Raw genomic sequence first — 14563 nt, forward strand, 5'->3', positions numbered from 1 at the left:
GCAGCGGTACGCATGCGCATTAATCGAGGGAATGCCATTGATAGGTAACAAACTGGAAGAACACCGTGAGTGGCTAAAATCCCGTTTTAGCTATATTAGCCTCTGGTGTTTCTGTATATCAATGTGATAACGGAAACTGTTTAAGGTAAAAAAAAAAAAAACATCGATATTTTTACCTAATGTACTCTGGTTCGTGACGTTATCAACAGTTTGGGTAACTGTGACTCACTGTTTCTATTAAGAGAAAATTAGCCGTAATTTCAGTACGTCAACGTTATATAAATGACTCAAAGTAACTGTATTTTGACCAGGAGGAAAATTTTAAGGATTTTAAGGTTGCTGGCTCTTGATGTAACATTGACTTTAGACACACTCTTGTAAAATAAACACGTTTCCGTCACATCTTATTATGGTTGATGCGAAGTGCGGCCTTAGTGAAATGTAAAGTTTAACTTACAAATTGTACCTGGGCTAGTTGGGTAAATCAAAATTTCCCAGTTCTGAGTATAACTAGGATGCAGCATAAGACTCAAATTATCTAGACCAGGGATCCTTCACATTAAGTTGTTTGCCAAACGCTGTAAAAATACAAGAATAAGAAGACCAGGGATCCTCAAATCCAGGCCTTGAGGATTGGTGTCATGTAGATTTTAGATGTGTCTCCTGAGATTTGTTTTGAAATCTCAGACATGTCTAAAAGTTGCAGGACTCCAGCCCTTTAGGTCTGGAATTGTAGACCCCTGATCTAGACCTTTACACCAAATATTGTTTAAAAAATACAAATAGTATTGCATCGTTATCCATTTTATTATTATTTGAGGAAAGACAACTAGGTTGTACAGTGTTGCATTATTGGATTACTGTTATTGTTGTTTTTTGTGGTCTGATTTTATGGTATTATTGTATCAAAGAGTCTTCTTTATCTTGCTGGAGCACAGAGGAGTTGGAGCAAAAGTTACTTCAAGGTTTTGTTTTAAACATTGTGTTTCTTTGTAGAAATGTTCCAGTTTAATGACTGGAACTTCCTTTGATATGTCTTTATGGCTTGGTAGAAATTGGTTAATACCTGCTCAAGTGAATCACAGAAAAGCAAATAAAGACATTGTTTCTTACTCGAGTGGTCACGCTAACAAACCCATTCATGTGCGCGCCGTGCACATCAGAAACATTTCACACCATCCCTTTCAAAGTCACTCCTTAGCCTAGGGTCACAGTGTCTTTTTATGATAGTATCCAGTTCTATCAGGGATCATTTAATTCCGCAGCACGATTGATACTGGCAAAGGTTACATGTGAGGGGAAAAAAAGGTCTGTTCTATTAAGAAACCAGTGGTTAGTGGAGACCTCCCACTTAAATATTATTTTTTTTCCACTTGGTGTGTGTCTGTGTGTGTAAAGAGTGTTTGTTTGTGTCACTCATTGTTTTGTGAATTCGCAGGTGATGGAAGTAGCAGAGGACCGTGCACAGGTTGAATTAAATAACCTAGATAATTTAAAAAGCATTGACAGTGCAATTTGTCGATCCAGTGTTATTACTCTGACCCCTATTAGTGTCAATGGGTAGGTTCATTTTAACCTAGACGACAAATCAGGATGTTATCTCCTCACTGGAGTGGAAGTGGTGTAAAACAAAGAAAGAAGCCTTTAATGGTCATTTCAAAGACATTACGTCAGATTATAGTGACCAATGAGCATTATGAGGCAATAATGTGTCACGCCATTATTCCCACAAAAATCATTTAGCAGTAAAAATTACAGATCAGGGAGTAATTATAAACTACTGCGTTAAAAAAGGAGAGTGCTAGTGCTTATTAAAATGCCTATTCTATTAACCTTTTTCAGCAAAATGTTTTTCAATCTCGGCTAACAGGCAGAAAGTGACCCGGAGGGATATTTGCCTGCCCTGAAGCAACTCTCAATGGATTCTAAAGCAGAGTCTGAGACAGCCCTCTCCTTTTCTGCTGTAAGTCGCCTCTTTTCAAGATAAATATCATAATTGTTTAATATCGTAATTGTTTTCTTTCCCAATTCAGAAAAAGATAAGAAAAAAATACTAGTTTTTTTAATCACTGCTACAATCATTTTATGATGCTTATTCTCTGGAATCTGTTTCTATTTACATTTCTTTGCACTATTTTCAAGTTTTTTTGATGGTTTTCTTTAAGCGGGGATCTTCAAATCCAGACCTCCAGGACTGATTTTAGATGTGTCCCTGCTTCAACACACCTGAATAAAATAATGAGATCATTAGCAAAGATCTGGAGAACTTGACTGCATGCTGAGGAGGTAATTCAGCCATTTGATTCAGGTGTGCTGGATTAGAGACGCATCTAAAAGTTGTAGGACACTGGCCCTCAAGACCTGGATGAGAGGACCCCTCCCATAAACCTTAAGGTGTTATATTATTTGTCCTTTCTGCAGTAACCTTACCAAACAAGGCCACTACATTATCTTTGTAGAATTGTTTTAATTATTATTATTTTTTGTATGAATGTGAATAATATTGTCACTTGTTTTTTAAATTTTTTTTAATCTTGGATGTATGTGTTTTTAATATGGAGCCCTGTTAAACCCTGCCACCTTTAGGACAGACAATAAAGTCAATCAATCTTGACTGACTGACATATTGATCGATCAGACAAAATGAAAAAAAAAAAAAGACTTTGCATCACATTGTGCCATTTCATATGTCATGAGCAGATGAAGTGGCCTGGACCTGAAGCGACTTGGGTTTTGAGGTTATCCAGTCTTCTTCCATACTCCAAGAACTTGATTTCCAAAGGAAAAGCATCACTGCAGTACTCTGAACCACTCAGCAACAGTCCTTAGCCCAGCACCAGGAGTATATTCAGGACATTATTTCAAATATCCTAAATACGTCTTTGTTGTTGCTTTTCAAGATTTCACTCCATCTCAAGTCCACACCCTGTGATGAATATCCCTCTACCTTTGAAATCGTCACAACACTGTGATTATCCATGTTGCTTGTTGAAGTTTTCCTTCCATCTAACTTTCAGTGTGCTACAATACACTTTATCAGTTATTTTTATTTTTGCAGCTCTGTAAGGATGAGCTTCAAAAAGCAGGAGAGCTGTTCACCATTGTAGTGAATATTTCTGACCATAAAACTGTATTTGTTTTTCTGATGCAGGTTGAAGACCCTGCATTGGAACAGAAGCTTTTTCTGCCCAGCTCTCACGGTCAGACGGAAAGCGGCGCACCCATTTTACTCCAGCTGTTGGAGTTTAAAACTGGCCTCCAGGACGTCATTGAAGAGCTGCACATTCGAAGGGTAATGTAGTCACTGAACCTTTTACTGACCTACTAGGAGAAAAGCTTTAAATCTCATTGGTCAACTACTTTTCACTACATAACAATCTGCGACAAGCCTGATGGATAATGATAGATGTCTTATGTAATTGCAATAAAGCAAGGACACTCCTCTTTGCCCTGATTCTTTTAATTCTACAGTGAAAATTCCTATTGATGAATGATAGTGCGACGCCTGTGGTGTGCTGTTTGCCGATCATAGCTGTGAGATTTCATTAAGATATTGAGGAAAGTGGTTTCATATTATTGCTCAAGCAAGTGCTTCCGGCTATCAAGGACGAGCCCAGCTGGGTTACATACATTTGAAAACAAGATTGGGGTCACACAAGCCATTTAGCCCTTGTGACAACTGAGTATAGAGTAAACTTGCTTGTTTGAAACATAAATAAATCTTCCCGCTGCCCCTTTGGCAAGCACTTTCAACATGAGAGTACTTAAAGCTTAAAGGAGTAAAAATGGGATGTTGGTCATTTGTTGCCATTTGGATTTTATTGTTATTGTCCTGTTAACTCTGACAAAAACATTATCGCATCTCATCATCCTCAGGCAAAATAACACTTTGCAGTGGTGCTGTTCGGAGCGGAGGGGTTAGGAATCAAGAGGGTGACACAACACTGCTGGACATTCCTGAGCAGGTCAAATTCCAGGGAGTTTGAGTGCAGCACACTGCTCTCTCACTGCTTCAAATTTGAAAAAAACAAAAAAAAAACAAATGTGGATTTGGTTTCAATGGTGGCCGTTTGTGACAACAATAAATTTAGAATTTTTTTTTTTTTTTTTTCAGAAAATTTGGATTAAAATGAAAACTATGCTGTGATCCTGGGGAATTTAAGGATAAATTTTGTAATTACTTTCAACTGAACTTTAAATTTATCACATTTTTAAGCTCCCATGCAAATTTATACAATAGCTTTGACGGTTTTATTGCCTACTTAAAACCTACCATTCGTAACAGCAATTAAATAACAACAAAAAAAGATTCATAAAGCAGATCATGATGTAGATGGACATTGGTGTTGACTTTTGTACAGTTGGTGTCAACTGCTCTTAAGATTTTCTCTTTGAATAAAACCTAAGCAGAAGGAATAAATTTAATATACATGATATCATTTGGGAAAATAAAAAAATATTTAAAGATCACAATTTGATTCATGAGGTTTCCAAAGCTTAATAAAACCTTTCAGTTTGTTTTTACAGCCTTATTTTTTTAAACACCCTCTCGCTGTAATTATTCCCCAGCCCCCCAAAAAATATCAGCTTTATATTCTATGCTTTCTTATTGTTTTTTTTTTTAATGCAGTGCCATGCTGGTAGCATACTTTAATAGGAACTTATAAAATAAATTCACAGAGCCAACCAGCTCCCACATGCTCATAAAAAGTACTGCATACACAGAGAGAGCTGTTGACTTTTACCTGCCTTCTCCTAAGGAAGAGGGAGGATAGGGATGGCGTTCCACAAATATAACCTCCCCTTTAATGCTCCGCTCTCACAGGGGGCTTCTACAAAAAGATACGGTGGACTGAACCAGAGAAACTTAAAGCAGTTTGCAGTTGTGGCTCAACTCCAGAGTTATTAACCCAAAGAATGGGAGAGAACGCGTTTATTTATTTTACACTTTGCTTGGACTGCAGTCACCGAGTGTTAATCCCCATTTAAATTTACTAACCGGTGATCTGGTTTAGAAAGTGTTTCCATTTGAGATGCTCTTATCTACAGAGCCAGTGTGAAGTTTTTATACCGTTTTTAGGGGGCATGAGTATCATAATATCCTTCCTTTAATGGTAAGAGGGGAAACGGTTAGTGTTTTTGTTTTTTTAATGCATGGATGAATAAAAAAACACAGCAAATTCAAATTTACGCACCCAATTCTTGCTCATTTAAAGCCTAATATTAAGTCAACACGTATGCCTTTGAGTGCTGCATGATGGTGCAGTTAGTTTCAAATCCTGGCCTGGGGTCTTTCTGCATGGAGTTTGCATGTTCTTCTCTTCTCTCCAGGTAATGCGGCTTCTTCCCGCAATCCAAAAACATGACTGTTAGGTTAATTGGTTTCAATAAATTGTTCTTAGGTCTGCATGTTTGTATGTGCTTGGTTCTTTGTCCTATGTGGCTCTGTGAACCGTTCAGAGTTCATAGTGTGAATGACTGCTGCAAACTGCACAGACAGTGGATATGTGGATGCCAGTGATGAGTGCATGTCATGTTCAGAGGCTCTGTATCGGATATTACTTATGCTGGAATACCAGCAGCACCAAAGCAGTAAATGTAAAAACACTCGTTTCCCACATTAGCGCTGCACAATATGGGGAAAAGATGTGTTGCTATTGCTGAGTAATATGATTACAATAGCATTTTTAGCTGGACTTTGACAGTACTTTAACGTGTATGTGTTGTCGAAATTCAGCCTTAATAAAGACAATGAACGTCAGTCTCATTGTCTTTATTAAAGCATGGGCATTTTAAATTTACATTTTTTGGCCTGTGAATAGTTTAGATTTTCCAGTTTCGGCCCTCCGGATGAAAAGGTTTGGATACTGCTGACTTTCAGCTTTTAAGTGACAAAACGTTAAGTCTGTCTGAGATTACATTTGGCCTTTGTTTAGGGATTTTGGCCGCTATTTCTTGTCACATTCAAAGTGCAATCCATTAAATTGGACAAACTAACCAGAGGTCGGTAAGTAATGTGACATCAGAGATATAATGAAGTTTCCTCTTTTTCTTTCTTTTTTTGTGGAGAAAATGTCTTGAGCCTAGGACATTTGTTTTTCTAAACAAGTTTTCTTGGTGTCGGTTTTAGTGAGATTATCACTTGTCATGTTTTAGGATGCAGAGACGCGCTTTGAGGATGAGATCAGTAAGCTTGCGCTGGAGAAACAGGAGCTGGAGTGGGAAAAGGTACAGCTTACAGTAACAAACCTCTTTGCACAGTCGGCTTTTAGAACAACTCAGTTGTACATCTTGAATGATATGTAATGATCCATGAATGATTTATGAATGAAACTCCAGCCCTTTTTTTTTTTTTCGTTGTGCAACAGGAATCCCTTCAACATAAAATAGAAACCATGTCAAAGCAGCACACCGACTCACTCGACTCTGTGAAAAAAAGGGTGTGTTTTATTTTAAAATCCGAACAAAGCTTTTTAATCACAGTATTAATTCATAAATCCTAAATATAATTTATCTTCCTCCTTGTAGTTTCAAGTCAAATTACAACACACTGAGGAGGAGAAGGTATGACGAGCTTATTTCTTCTCTGAAACATTTTGGGAGAAAAGTGCATTTCATTCAGTTAATGCTAAAGTGGAGTAGTAAATTCACTTGTGTCAGGCACAAAGTCTTGGCCCTTGGAGGGGATTCTTCCATGCCGTGCTTTGGTATTTATTGCTGATTTTGACACTCACAATAATAATATCACATTTCAGGGGAAATACCAGGTCAGTGCAGAGTTAAAGGACAAGGAGATTAACAATTTAAAGGAAGAGCTGAAGTCATTGCAGGTATTGAGAAGTTCAACATTCAGTTTCTTCTTTTTCTCCGTTTTCCTTCTAAAAGCAAAAGCCTTTATGTTTCCGTTTCCCCCTTTATTTATAAATTAATAAAACATATTCATATCAAGGCACTCAACAGGACAAGTACGGTAGATTAAAAAAAAAAAAAAAGTCATGCTTGATCAGAGTCAAGGACAAAGGTCTGACTTGAGGGCAGTTTGTCTGCAGGCTTGACAACACAGTGGTGATATACCGCTGTCCACATGGCCGGCTGCGCTTTAACAACCCAGCTTTGTTACATAGACAATAGAGTCTGCTTTTGATATTCCATCTGGGAGACAGTGCAGGTGGTGTTTGGTTTAAATGAAGTTCATTAGTGTGCCTTGGTGTGATAAATTTCTTTAATTTAAGACATTTTCACATGAGTAACAATCGGGAATGAAGGTGCTTTAAACATGATGTAACTTTACCACGTGTGAGTGTTTCAGTTTAATCGAAATTAGCGTTGTTTTTATTTTATTCATAGTCAAATTTTAAACTAATTTCAAACTGACACTGGTGCAGATTTAAAAGGGTTTAAAAATGTAAACATTTAAAAAAAAATGGGGACAAGAGCACTGAGTCAGCAGTACTTTCACTGGGGTAAAAACATCAGTACAGATAAAATCTACAGTTAGGATGAATCTCTCCTGCAGCCCAGCATCAGTATAAAGATGCACTCTGAAGTCTTAATTCTATAGAAATTCACCAGGTGGTCATTTAAAGTTCCTGTGAATCGGCGTGTAACTGCGATGCATTAATCCACCATGCCTCCCATAACGCTCAGCTCGTTTTGTACTTTCACATGAGCGTGCCGGGTTGAGGGAAAAAAAAAAAAAAAGCAATGTTTAAACTCCGCTTCTGAGGTTTCCTGAAATTCTTCAAGTAGTTTCAATGCCTTAACTAAACTAAACATTGAGGAAGGATGAAACTGGATATTAACAATTTCTGAGGCTTAGTGATTTGATTCTTGTCTCATACATTCCTGTCTCACTTTAAACCTCCAAATTAAAATTATTGTATTTTTTGGGGGGTTTGTTTTGTCTTTTGGAAATAAATAAGCCTAAGACTTAATTCAGCTTTATTAGACACTGGAGAATATTTGTCACAAAAGCAATTTAACTAGTTTCTTTTTCCCTTGTGTTACTCTGAAAAATTATTCTGTAAAATCGTGTCATCCTTACTTTTTGGTTTAAAAGAAAAAAGAAAGTGTCATTTAATGCACTCTCTCTCTTTTTTTTTTTTTTTTTACACAGTTGCTGAAATACAACTTGGAGAAGAAATCGAGTGAGCTGGTAAGGAGGGATCCTCCATTTATACAATCTGTTGACAGGTAATTCTTAGGAGGGAGGAGAATTAAACGAGGAAAATGAGGGACTGTCGCTAAGGAGGCACTGGTTGAGAGGGAAGAGCTCATCACAAGTAACAGACTGGGAGTGTGTGACTCTTTGAACTGCCACCACAGCAGAGGAAATATCTCTATTAAAATATTTTATAACTGGTCTTCGCTCAGTTTAACCTTCTTGGCAGCAGATTCAGAGGGAGTTCAGGAGAGCTGGTTGATTGGAGAGAGGGATGAAAGTGAAGGGAGGTAAAATGAGGAAGGTGGGAAAAAAATCAGCTTGATATAGACAATCAAACTATAGCAGCAGTTTGAAGAGCAATAAAGTGCCGCGAAGCATGAGCAGAGTTGATTCTTTCATGCTTCTGAAACACTCGGCCACTAGCTCCATTAAACAGGGGTCATCTTAAATATTTGACTGCTTCTTCTTCTGTTGTAATCTGTGTGTCTCTGTCTGACAGAATTCAGGACAAGTTTTCCACGTTTCTTCATGCCTGCCTTTAAAAATACTTTTTTCCACAGACACACGCTTTTTCTGTGAGCACTTTTGTTACGGCCTAGAAGAAGGTAATAACAGAAACTGACGAAAAACTGAAATGATTCTAAAATTAGTTAAGTTCATTTTAGTTTATTTATATAGCGCCTTTTCACAATAATGTCATTTTGAGGAAATTTGCAAAAATACAATTTCAATTCCGGTTGATCCTAGTTATCAAACAGGGCAGTAATCCCAGTTAATTATTCAAAGTAGTTTAAAAAAAATTTCTGTCTAAGGAAGCCCGACTGGTTGCACCCTTGACTTGCAGCATTCACTCTCCTGGACAACGTAGCGGCAGTAGACAAGGACTCGCGTCAAATTCACCGACTTTACAGCAAGCGTGTAGAGACAGCAAGGAGAAAAAACTCCCCTTTAACAGGAATAAAGTACAAGCAGCCATCTGTCACAACCGACTGAGGGTTTGAGGAGGCAGAGCAGATACTTAAGTGAAGGACTTCAGTTCCCTCTCCAGAGAGAGGAAACGCGCTGTGAGGCTAATGTATGGTTCTCCACCGCCACCACTGCTAGTCCACAAATCAGCTGTTGCGGAAAACTACACTCCCTTCCGCCCCTTGCTTCTGCACACGAGCTTTGACCTCCGAGTACATCTTGGGGATTTCGTTATTTGTGAAGAATTTTCTTGATGGCATTTAGTAAAGTGGAACCGCTGCCTTCATCAGCTTCAGGATCACAGGTTTAATGAAATCATGTCTTTGGCAATGAAGCATGCACTGCAGCACTGTTCAGGTCTTTAGCATGCTTTGATGTGGGTGCATAGTTGATTTGTTTGCTGAATTGTGTGAACTGATTTTCACCTTTTGACGTGGATGACTTGTTGCCTGCCAGATCCTCCACTCTTTTAAAGCAACAATGAAGACATACATTTAACTGGAATGTCAAATAAGCCTATCACTGTAATCCTGTAGTCATAGTGAATGTCTTTGGAAGCTGTTTAGATCACAGGTGTGATGCTGAAATTTCATTCAAATACCGTGTGTCAGGTTTCCATCTTTCCTTATGACCCGGATAGCAAAAACAAGAATAAAAGAATAGTAATGGGAAGAATAAACTCTTGAATAAAGATGAATAAAAATACATCTTTACCACTATTTTATTTGGTGCATAGTTTTATCAGAAAGCTGCTTCCAGTGTTTTCAGTGATTAACCTGCTGTTGCCGATTATGTGTCCGCATTGAAACATTTTTTCCCCTCTCTGGTTCATTGTAACTGCGACTCCTCCACAGGAACAGAAGCTAGCCCTGCAGAGTCGCACAAAGGACAGCCACCTGAAGCAGCTGGCAGAGGTGGAGAAAAGATTCAGTGCTCTTTCCAAACAATTTGCTATGGTCAAGCAGGCTCATGACCAACTGGAGCAGAATGGTAATGTATGACTAGATTAAAAAAAAAAAAAAATAGATGCAAAAGAGCATTGATATTCTTATTGAAGTGACATCTGTAAATTATATTATTGAACTGTTTGGTCTTCATACTACTCAAAATGCAATTCATTTCAAGTTGCTTATCAATCTGCGTATTAGTTTATAAATGTGTGTGCTTTACTTTGCTTTTTAAAATGGCAATTCCAACATTTTCTAAATCCTTGGGCTTTTTCGTTTTTGAAAAGTTAGAGGGAAAACGTTCTAGACCAGGAGTGGGTAATCACAGTTCTCTAGGATCAATGTCCTGCATCTATTTTATGTGTCTCTGCATCAACATACATGAGTCAAATACTCTTGTAGTAGCACTCTGGAGAACTTGACTGCACATCAGAGGTAATTTAGGTAGTTTAATTGAGATGTGTTGGACCAGGGAGACATCTAAGAATTGCAGCACACAGGCCCTTGTGGACAGTAAATATGAATATATAAATATTTTTAAACATTTTCTAAAACATTTTTCATGATTAACACACAGGGGATGTGTATTATACATGTTATATAAATCAGGTTGTACAATGCAGGCTAAGTTAGCTCTAAACAATCAGATCAAGTTCAGCGCTTGAACTTGTCTCTGTGTTGCCGCTACGTTCTTCTGCTGTTTGATAAAGTGCTGAAAATGATCTTCAAACTGAAGATGGAGTTTTGTTTGGCTCGTGTGGTATTGCAACAGCACATTGGTTCGCGTACAAGTTTTCTGACTCTCAATCTTTTGCACCAAATCTACATCATTATTTTACAATTTAAGCTACAAGCAGAGGTCATTGTCAGGTTTGTCTAAATGCCCCTTTGGGGTTATTTTGATAACCTGTGAAAAATGAAAAATGCACTCTTTTTTGGCAGCAATGTTTAACACACGTAAGCCGAGAAAGAATTCCCTCTCTGCTGACACCAGATAAGACCGATGTATCATATCAGTTCCCTGCCCTTTAAAAATCCTGCTCATGCTTTCATGGTATATCTTTGTGTTTGGACAAGTTATGTCCTCTGATATTAGTTCTGGCTGTAATACACATAAGCCCACAAGGCAGCTTAGGATCTGGAAAACGATGAAGTACTTTTACAATCTCCTGGACTAAATGATAACCTTTATTGTCTTTTCTACTTGTCCTACTTCAGTGTTGTAAGACTTCATATTTATGTCATGTTTGATGGCAATCTAACATGTATTCTTCCTAAAGTTGATGAGGCCATGAAGATAAATAACAAGTTGACTTCTGCCAGAGAAAAACAAGAAGGAATCATTGATTCACTTAAGAAGGTATGAAGACGAGACAAATTACATTTGACTGTGACTCAGTGGGGGGGGAGTTGTCGTCAATCGGAGGGTTGTAGATTTCATTCCTGCTTCCTCCTGTCACCTGCCGATGTTCCCATGAAAACTTTCCAAGTTGCCTATCAATCTGCGTATTGATAGGCGCACATAAATGTGTGCGCGAATGGGTGAATGTGGCTCTAGTGTAAAATGGTTTGGGTGGTCAAAATGACTGGGAAAGTGCTACATAAATTCAATCCGTTTTAAATTTGAAGGTCATTTTAGTTTTATAACCCAACTGCTGTTTTCCTAAAGATGCCAACCTGATTACTTTGAAATGTTGACTTTGCAACAAGTCTTAAGTCTGAATTTTTGCATTTTGTCTGATTCTTTCTCAGGAGTTGGAGGAAGTCAGTAACAAGCTCATAAAGGAAAAGATGAACTCAGTCAGACATGAGAAGACCCAGAGTCCTTTAGGGAGGGAACAGCACATACAGGAGCTGCAACAAAAAGTCCACATGGTAACATGGGCATCAGTAAAACAGGGATCTTAAATAAGTCCCAAAGCAGTGTCTTTGGGGATTTGGAAAGTTGAACAAATTTATGTTTGTTTTTTTTTAGGAGTTTGAAATGAACAAGAAACTCAGGGAGGAGAATGTTGCTGAACGAGCAGAAAAGCAGGTAAGGAAGAAGAAACATGACAACCTTTTTCATTTTTTTTGTTTAGAAGAATTGTAAAATGTTCTGAAAATTTAATGGAAAAATGCACAGAATCACATTTCCTATAAAATAGTATAAAATTGAAATTTCATGTTTTATCACGTGCACTTTATTGTATTAATATAAATTCTCTGTACCATTCAGGGCAAAGCTTGAGTGGAATAGAGGAACTTGGTAATGTCACTGTGCCAGTGACTTTTGTGGATTTCATTAAGCTGTACAGTCGAGCAATGCTGAAAACGGCTTAAAAAATCTACTAAATTGGCTATGTAGGAGAAGAAAAATAAATGGTTTTCACTATACTAATAACTAGATTGCTACTTATGCTGACCTCTTAGGCTTCTCTTAACATATAAGGAATGTTAAAAGGAAAAAAAAATAGACTATGACCCCCTGAGACTGAATAGCTTAAAGGATGTTTGAACTTAGGATGAAACACAAAACGGAGCATTTCATAGTTCATCTCGAGTCACACAAAATCTTTGGTTTCCAAGAAAAGAATGACTGTTCCAAAGATGCTCTTATTCTTTTCTGTGAATCTATGTTTAGAAGTTGATGAGGGCCCTGCAGCACAACCAGCAGCTGTTGTTGAGTCAGACACAGACTGTAAGGAGACTCGAACAGGAGCTAGAGAGTCAAACACAAATGTTCAAGGTCAGACTTTTTCAGTTTTTCTGATGTTTCTTTTAGAACTTTAACATTTAGTCACACAAGTTTCCCTCACGCTGAAAACATTAGAGCTCTGTAAGAGATTCCTGACAATTGCAGATTCACCTTGTGACTTTTATTCACTAATTTTATTAACAGTTGGATGCTTCAGCAAATACTTGTCACACATTACTCAACTCATTGTCCCACTACTTTGCCCTCTGGTGTCCTTTCAGATGTGCCCGTTCCTTGCAAATAGAAAAGTTTCTATTTCCATCACTGGTCTGCTGCATGAGCGCCAAATTACAATCGACTTTCAGAGAGTTAAAATTGTTTTGTACTCCGAGTCTAATTATTCTCAAGATTGTCTAAAATGCACATAGCAGAGTCAATCCAATCAATAAAAATGTAGTTTCTGAATAATGTAAAAACAGAAGAGAATTAACTATTGAAATATGTCGCAATTTGCTGATGAAACAAAAGAGGATGTACACGGCTATTGAGTAAAAACAAAAATATAACTTTACAGAATGAGTGACGACTCGTTAAATTTTTAGCACAATTCAGGATTTATCATATTGTTACAAGCATTTGTTGAACATAAAAAAATACATTTAAGAGTTATCAGCACAGATAAAAAACGTGCTCCTATTTGCTCGTCGTTTCTTTGCATTGCATAAGAAGCCTGGAGGTGTATGTTTTTATTTTTGACTCAATCAAATTCATCCCTTCCTGGAAACCCTGCACCTTCTTAAGTGCTGCACAAGGAAAACATTCTTCAGGATCTGTTTAAATTACTATGAAAACACTTGTACAAAGGCATGAATAAATGCCAGTCTCTGTTCCATCTCATAAATTTGCTGAATATGGTGCAGTATATCACAACATGCACATTTGTGAATCAAATCCCCCCCGCAGCTGAATGATAGTATGTTTTTCTCCATTTATGACTCTGCAGTTTATTGTTCTCTTTCCTTTGCTCTGTGCCACCCCACCTCCCTCCATTTTAATTCTCTCTCTCATTAATTTATTAAAATCATTATTAAAATGACACAAGAAACCTGATTTGTATTAGCAAGCAGTGCCATCTCTTTCTTTCTCTCTCTCTCTCTCTTGGCCCTGTTTAAAACCTTCTGTTCGCGTTAAATAAACTCATAAAAATTTAGTATTGCATTGAAATCTTATGGGCAATTAATTTTACGGCAGGCCCTTAAGCAAGAACGCGAAGTGATGCGAGAGAATAGAAAGACAATGGAAGACAAAGTGGCTGAACTGATGGAGAGCTACGCTGCTGCCAAGACAAGCTGGGACAAAGAGGTAAAACAGAGACTACGCTTTAGTGAAGGTGATGTAAAGACTAAGTTTTTTTTTTTTTTCAGACCAAAAACTTTTCAGTCTTGTGTTTTCTTTGTTTTTGTGATCACACAGAGAGAAACATTACTGAATCAAATTAAGAATGAGCAGTCAGACATTCAAGCCTTGAAAGAAGCTCATGAAGGCCTTGAGCTGAAATGCGCAGACCTGATTTTGCAGGCCAGCTCACAAGTACGGCAAGCTGGGAAACCACAGGTAATCAATGCTCTTTACCTACTTCTGAGGCTGAAATAATTAATCAGATTAATCGTGATGAATTGATTTGATTATTGAAATAATCGTCAACTACTTTAGTAATTGATCATTTGTTAGCGGGAGTGTAGGCAGACATTTTCAGAGTAGTAATTAAGCCAGAACTTGGCAAAATAAAATAAAATAAAATAAATATAT

At 37.6% G+C, this 14563-nt stretch overlaps 1 protein-coding gene across 6 annotated transcripts in view; it reads left to right on the forward strand.

Annotated features, from left to right (window-relative positions):
- Positions 1-14563, forward strand: part of ccdc73 (coiled-coil domain containing 73) — a 21206-nt gene continuing 6643 nt past the window's right edge. The window contains exons 1-15 of one of the 6 annotated variants that reach the window (XM_016674498.1): positions 1-65; positions 1871-1963; positions 3152-3292; positions 6157-6228; positions 6369-6440; positions 6529-6564; positions 6756-6830; positions 8117-8155; positions 9985-10120; positions 11358-11437; positions 11830-11952; positions 12053-12112; positions 12701-12805; positions 14006-14116; positions 14228-14368. In XM_016674498.1, coding sequence (XP_016529984.1) covers positions 1919-1963; positions 3152-3292; positions 6157-6228; positions 6369-6440; positions 6529-6564; positions 6756-6830; positions 8117-8155; positions 9985-10120; positions 11358-11437; positions 11830-11952; positions 12053-12112; positions 12701-12805; positions 14006-14116; positions 14228-14368 — 1236 coding nt within the window. In that variant the 5' untranslated portion in view covers positions 1-65; positions 1871-1918. Of the gene's footprint in view, positions 146-1870; positions 1964-3151; positions 3293-6156; positions 6229-6368; positions 6441-6528; positions 6565-6755; positions 6831-8116; positions 8156-9984; positions 10121-11357; positions 11438-11829; positions 11953-12052; positions 12113-12700; positions 12806-14005; positions 14117-14227; positions 14369-14563 lie in introns of all 6 variants that reach the window. The other 5 variants (XM_016674497.1, XM_016674500.1, XM_016674499.1 and 2 more) reach the window with 5 other exon arrangements.

This window comes from Poecilia formosa, unplaced genomic scaffold (genome assembly GCF_000485575.1).
Source record: "Poecilia formosa unplaced genomic scaffold, Poecilia_formosa-5.1.2 Scaffold97, whole genome shotgun sequence".
In the NCBI taxonomy this organism is placed as follows: Eukaryota; Metazoa; Chordata; class Actinopteri; order Cyprinodontiformes; family Poeciliidae; genus Poecilia; species Poecilia formosa.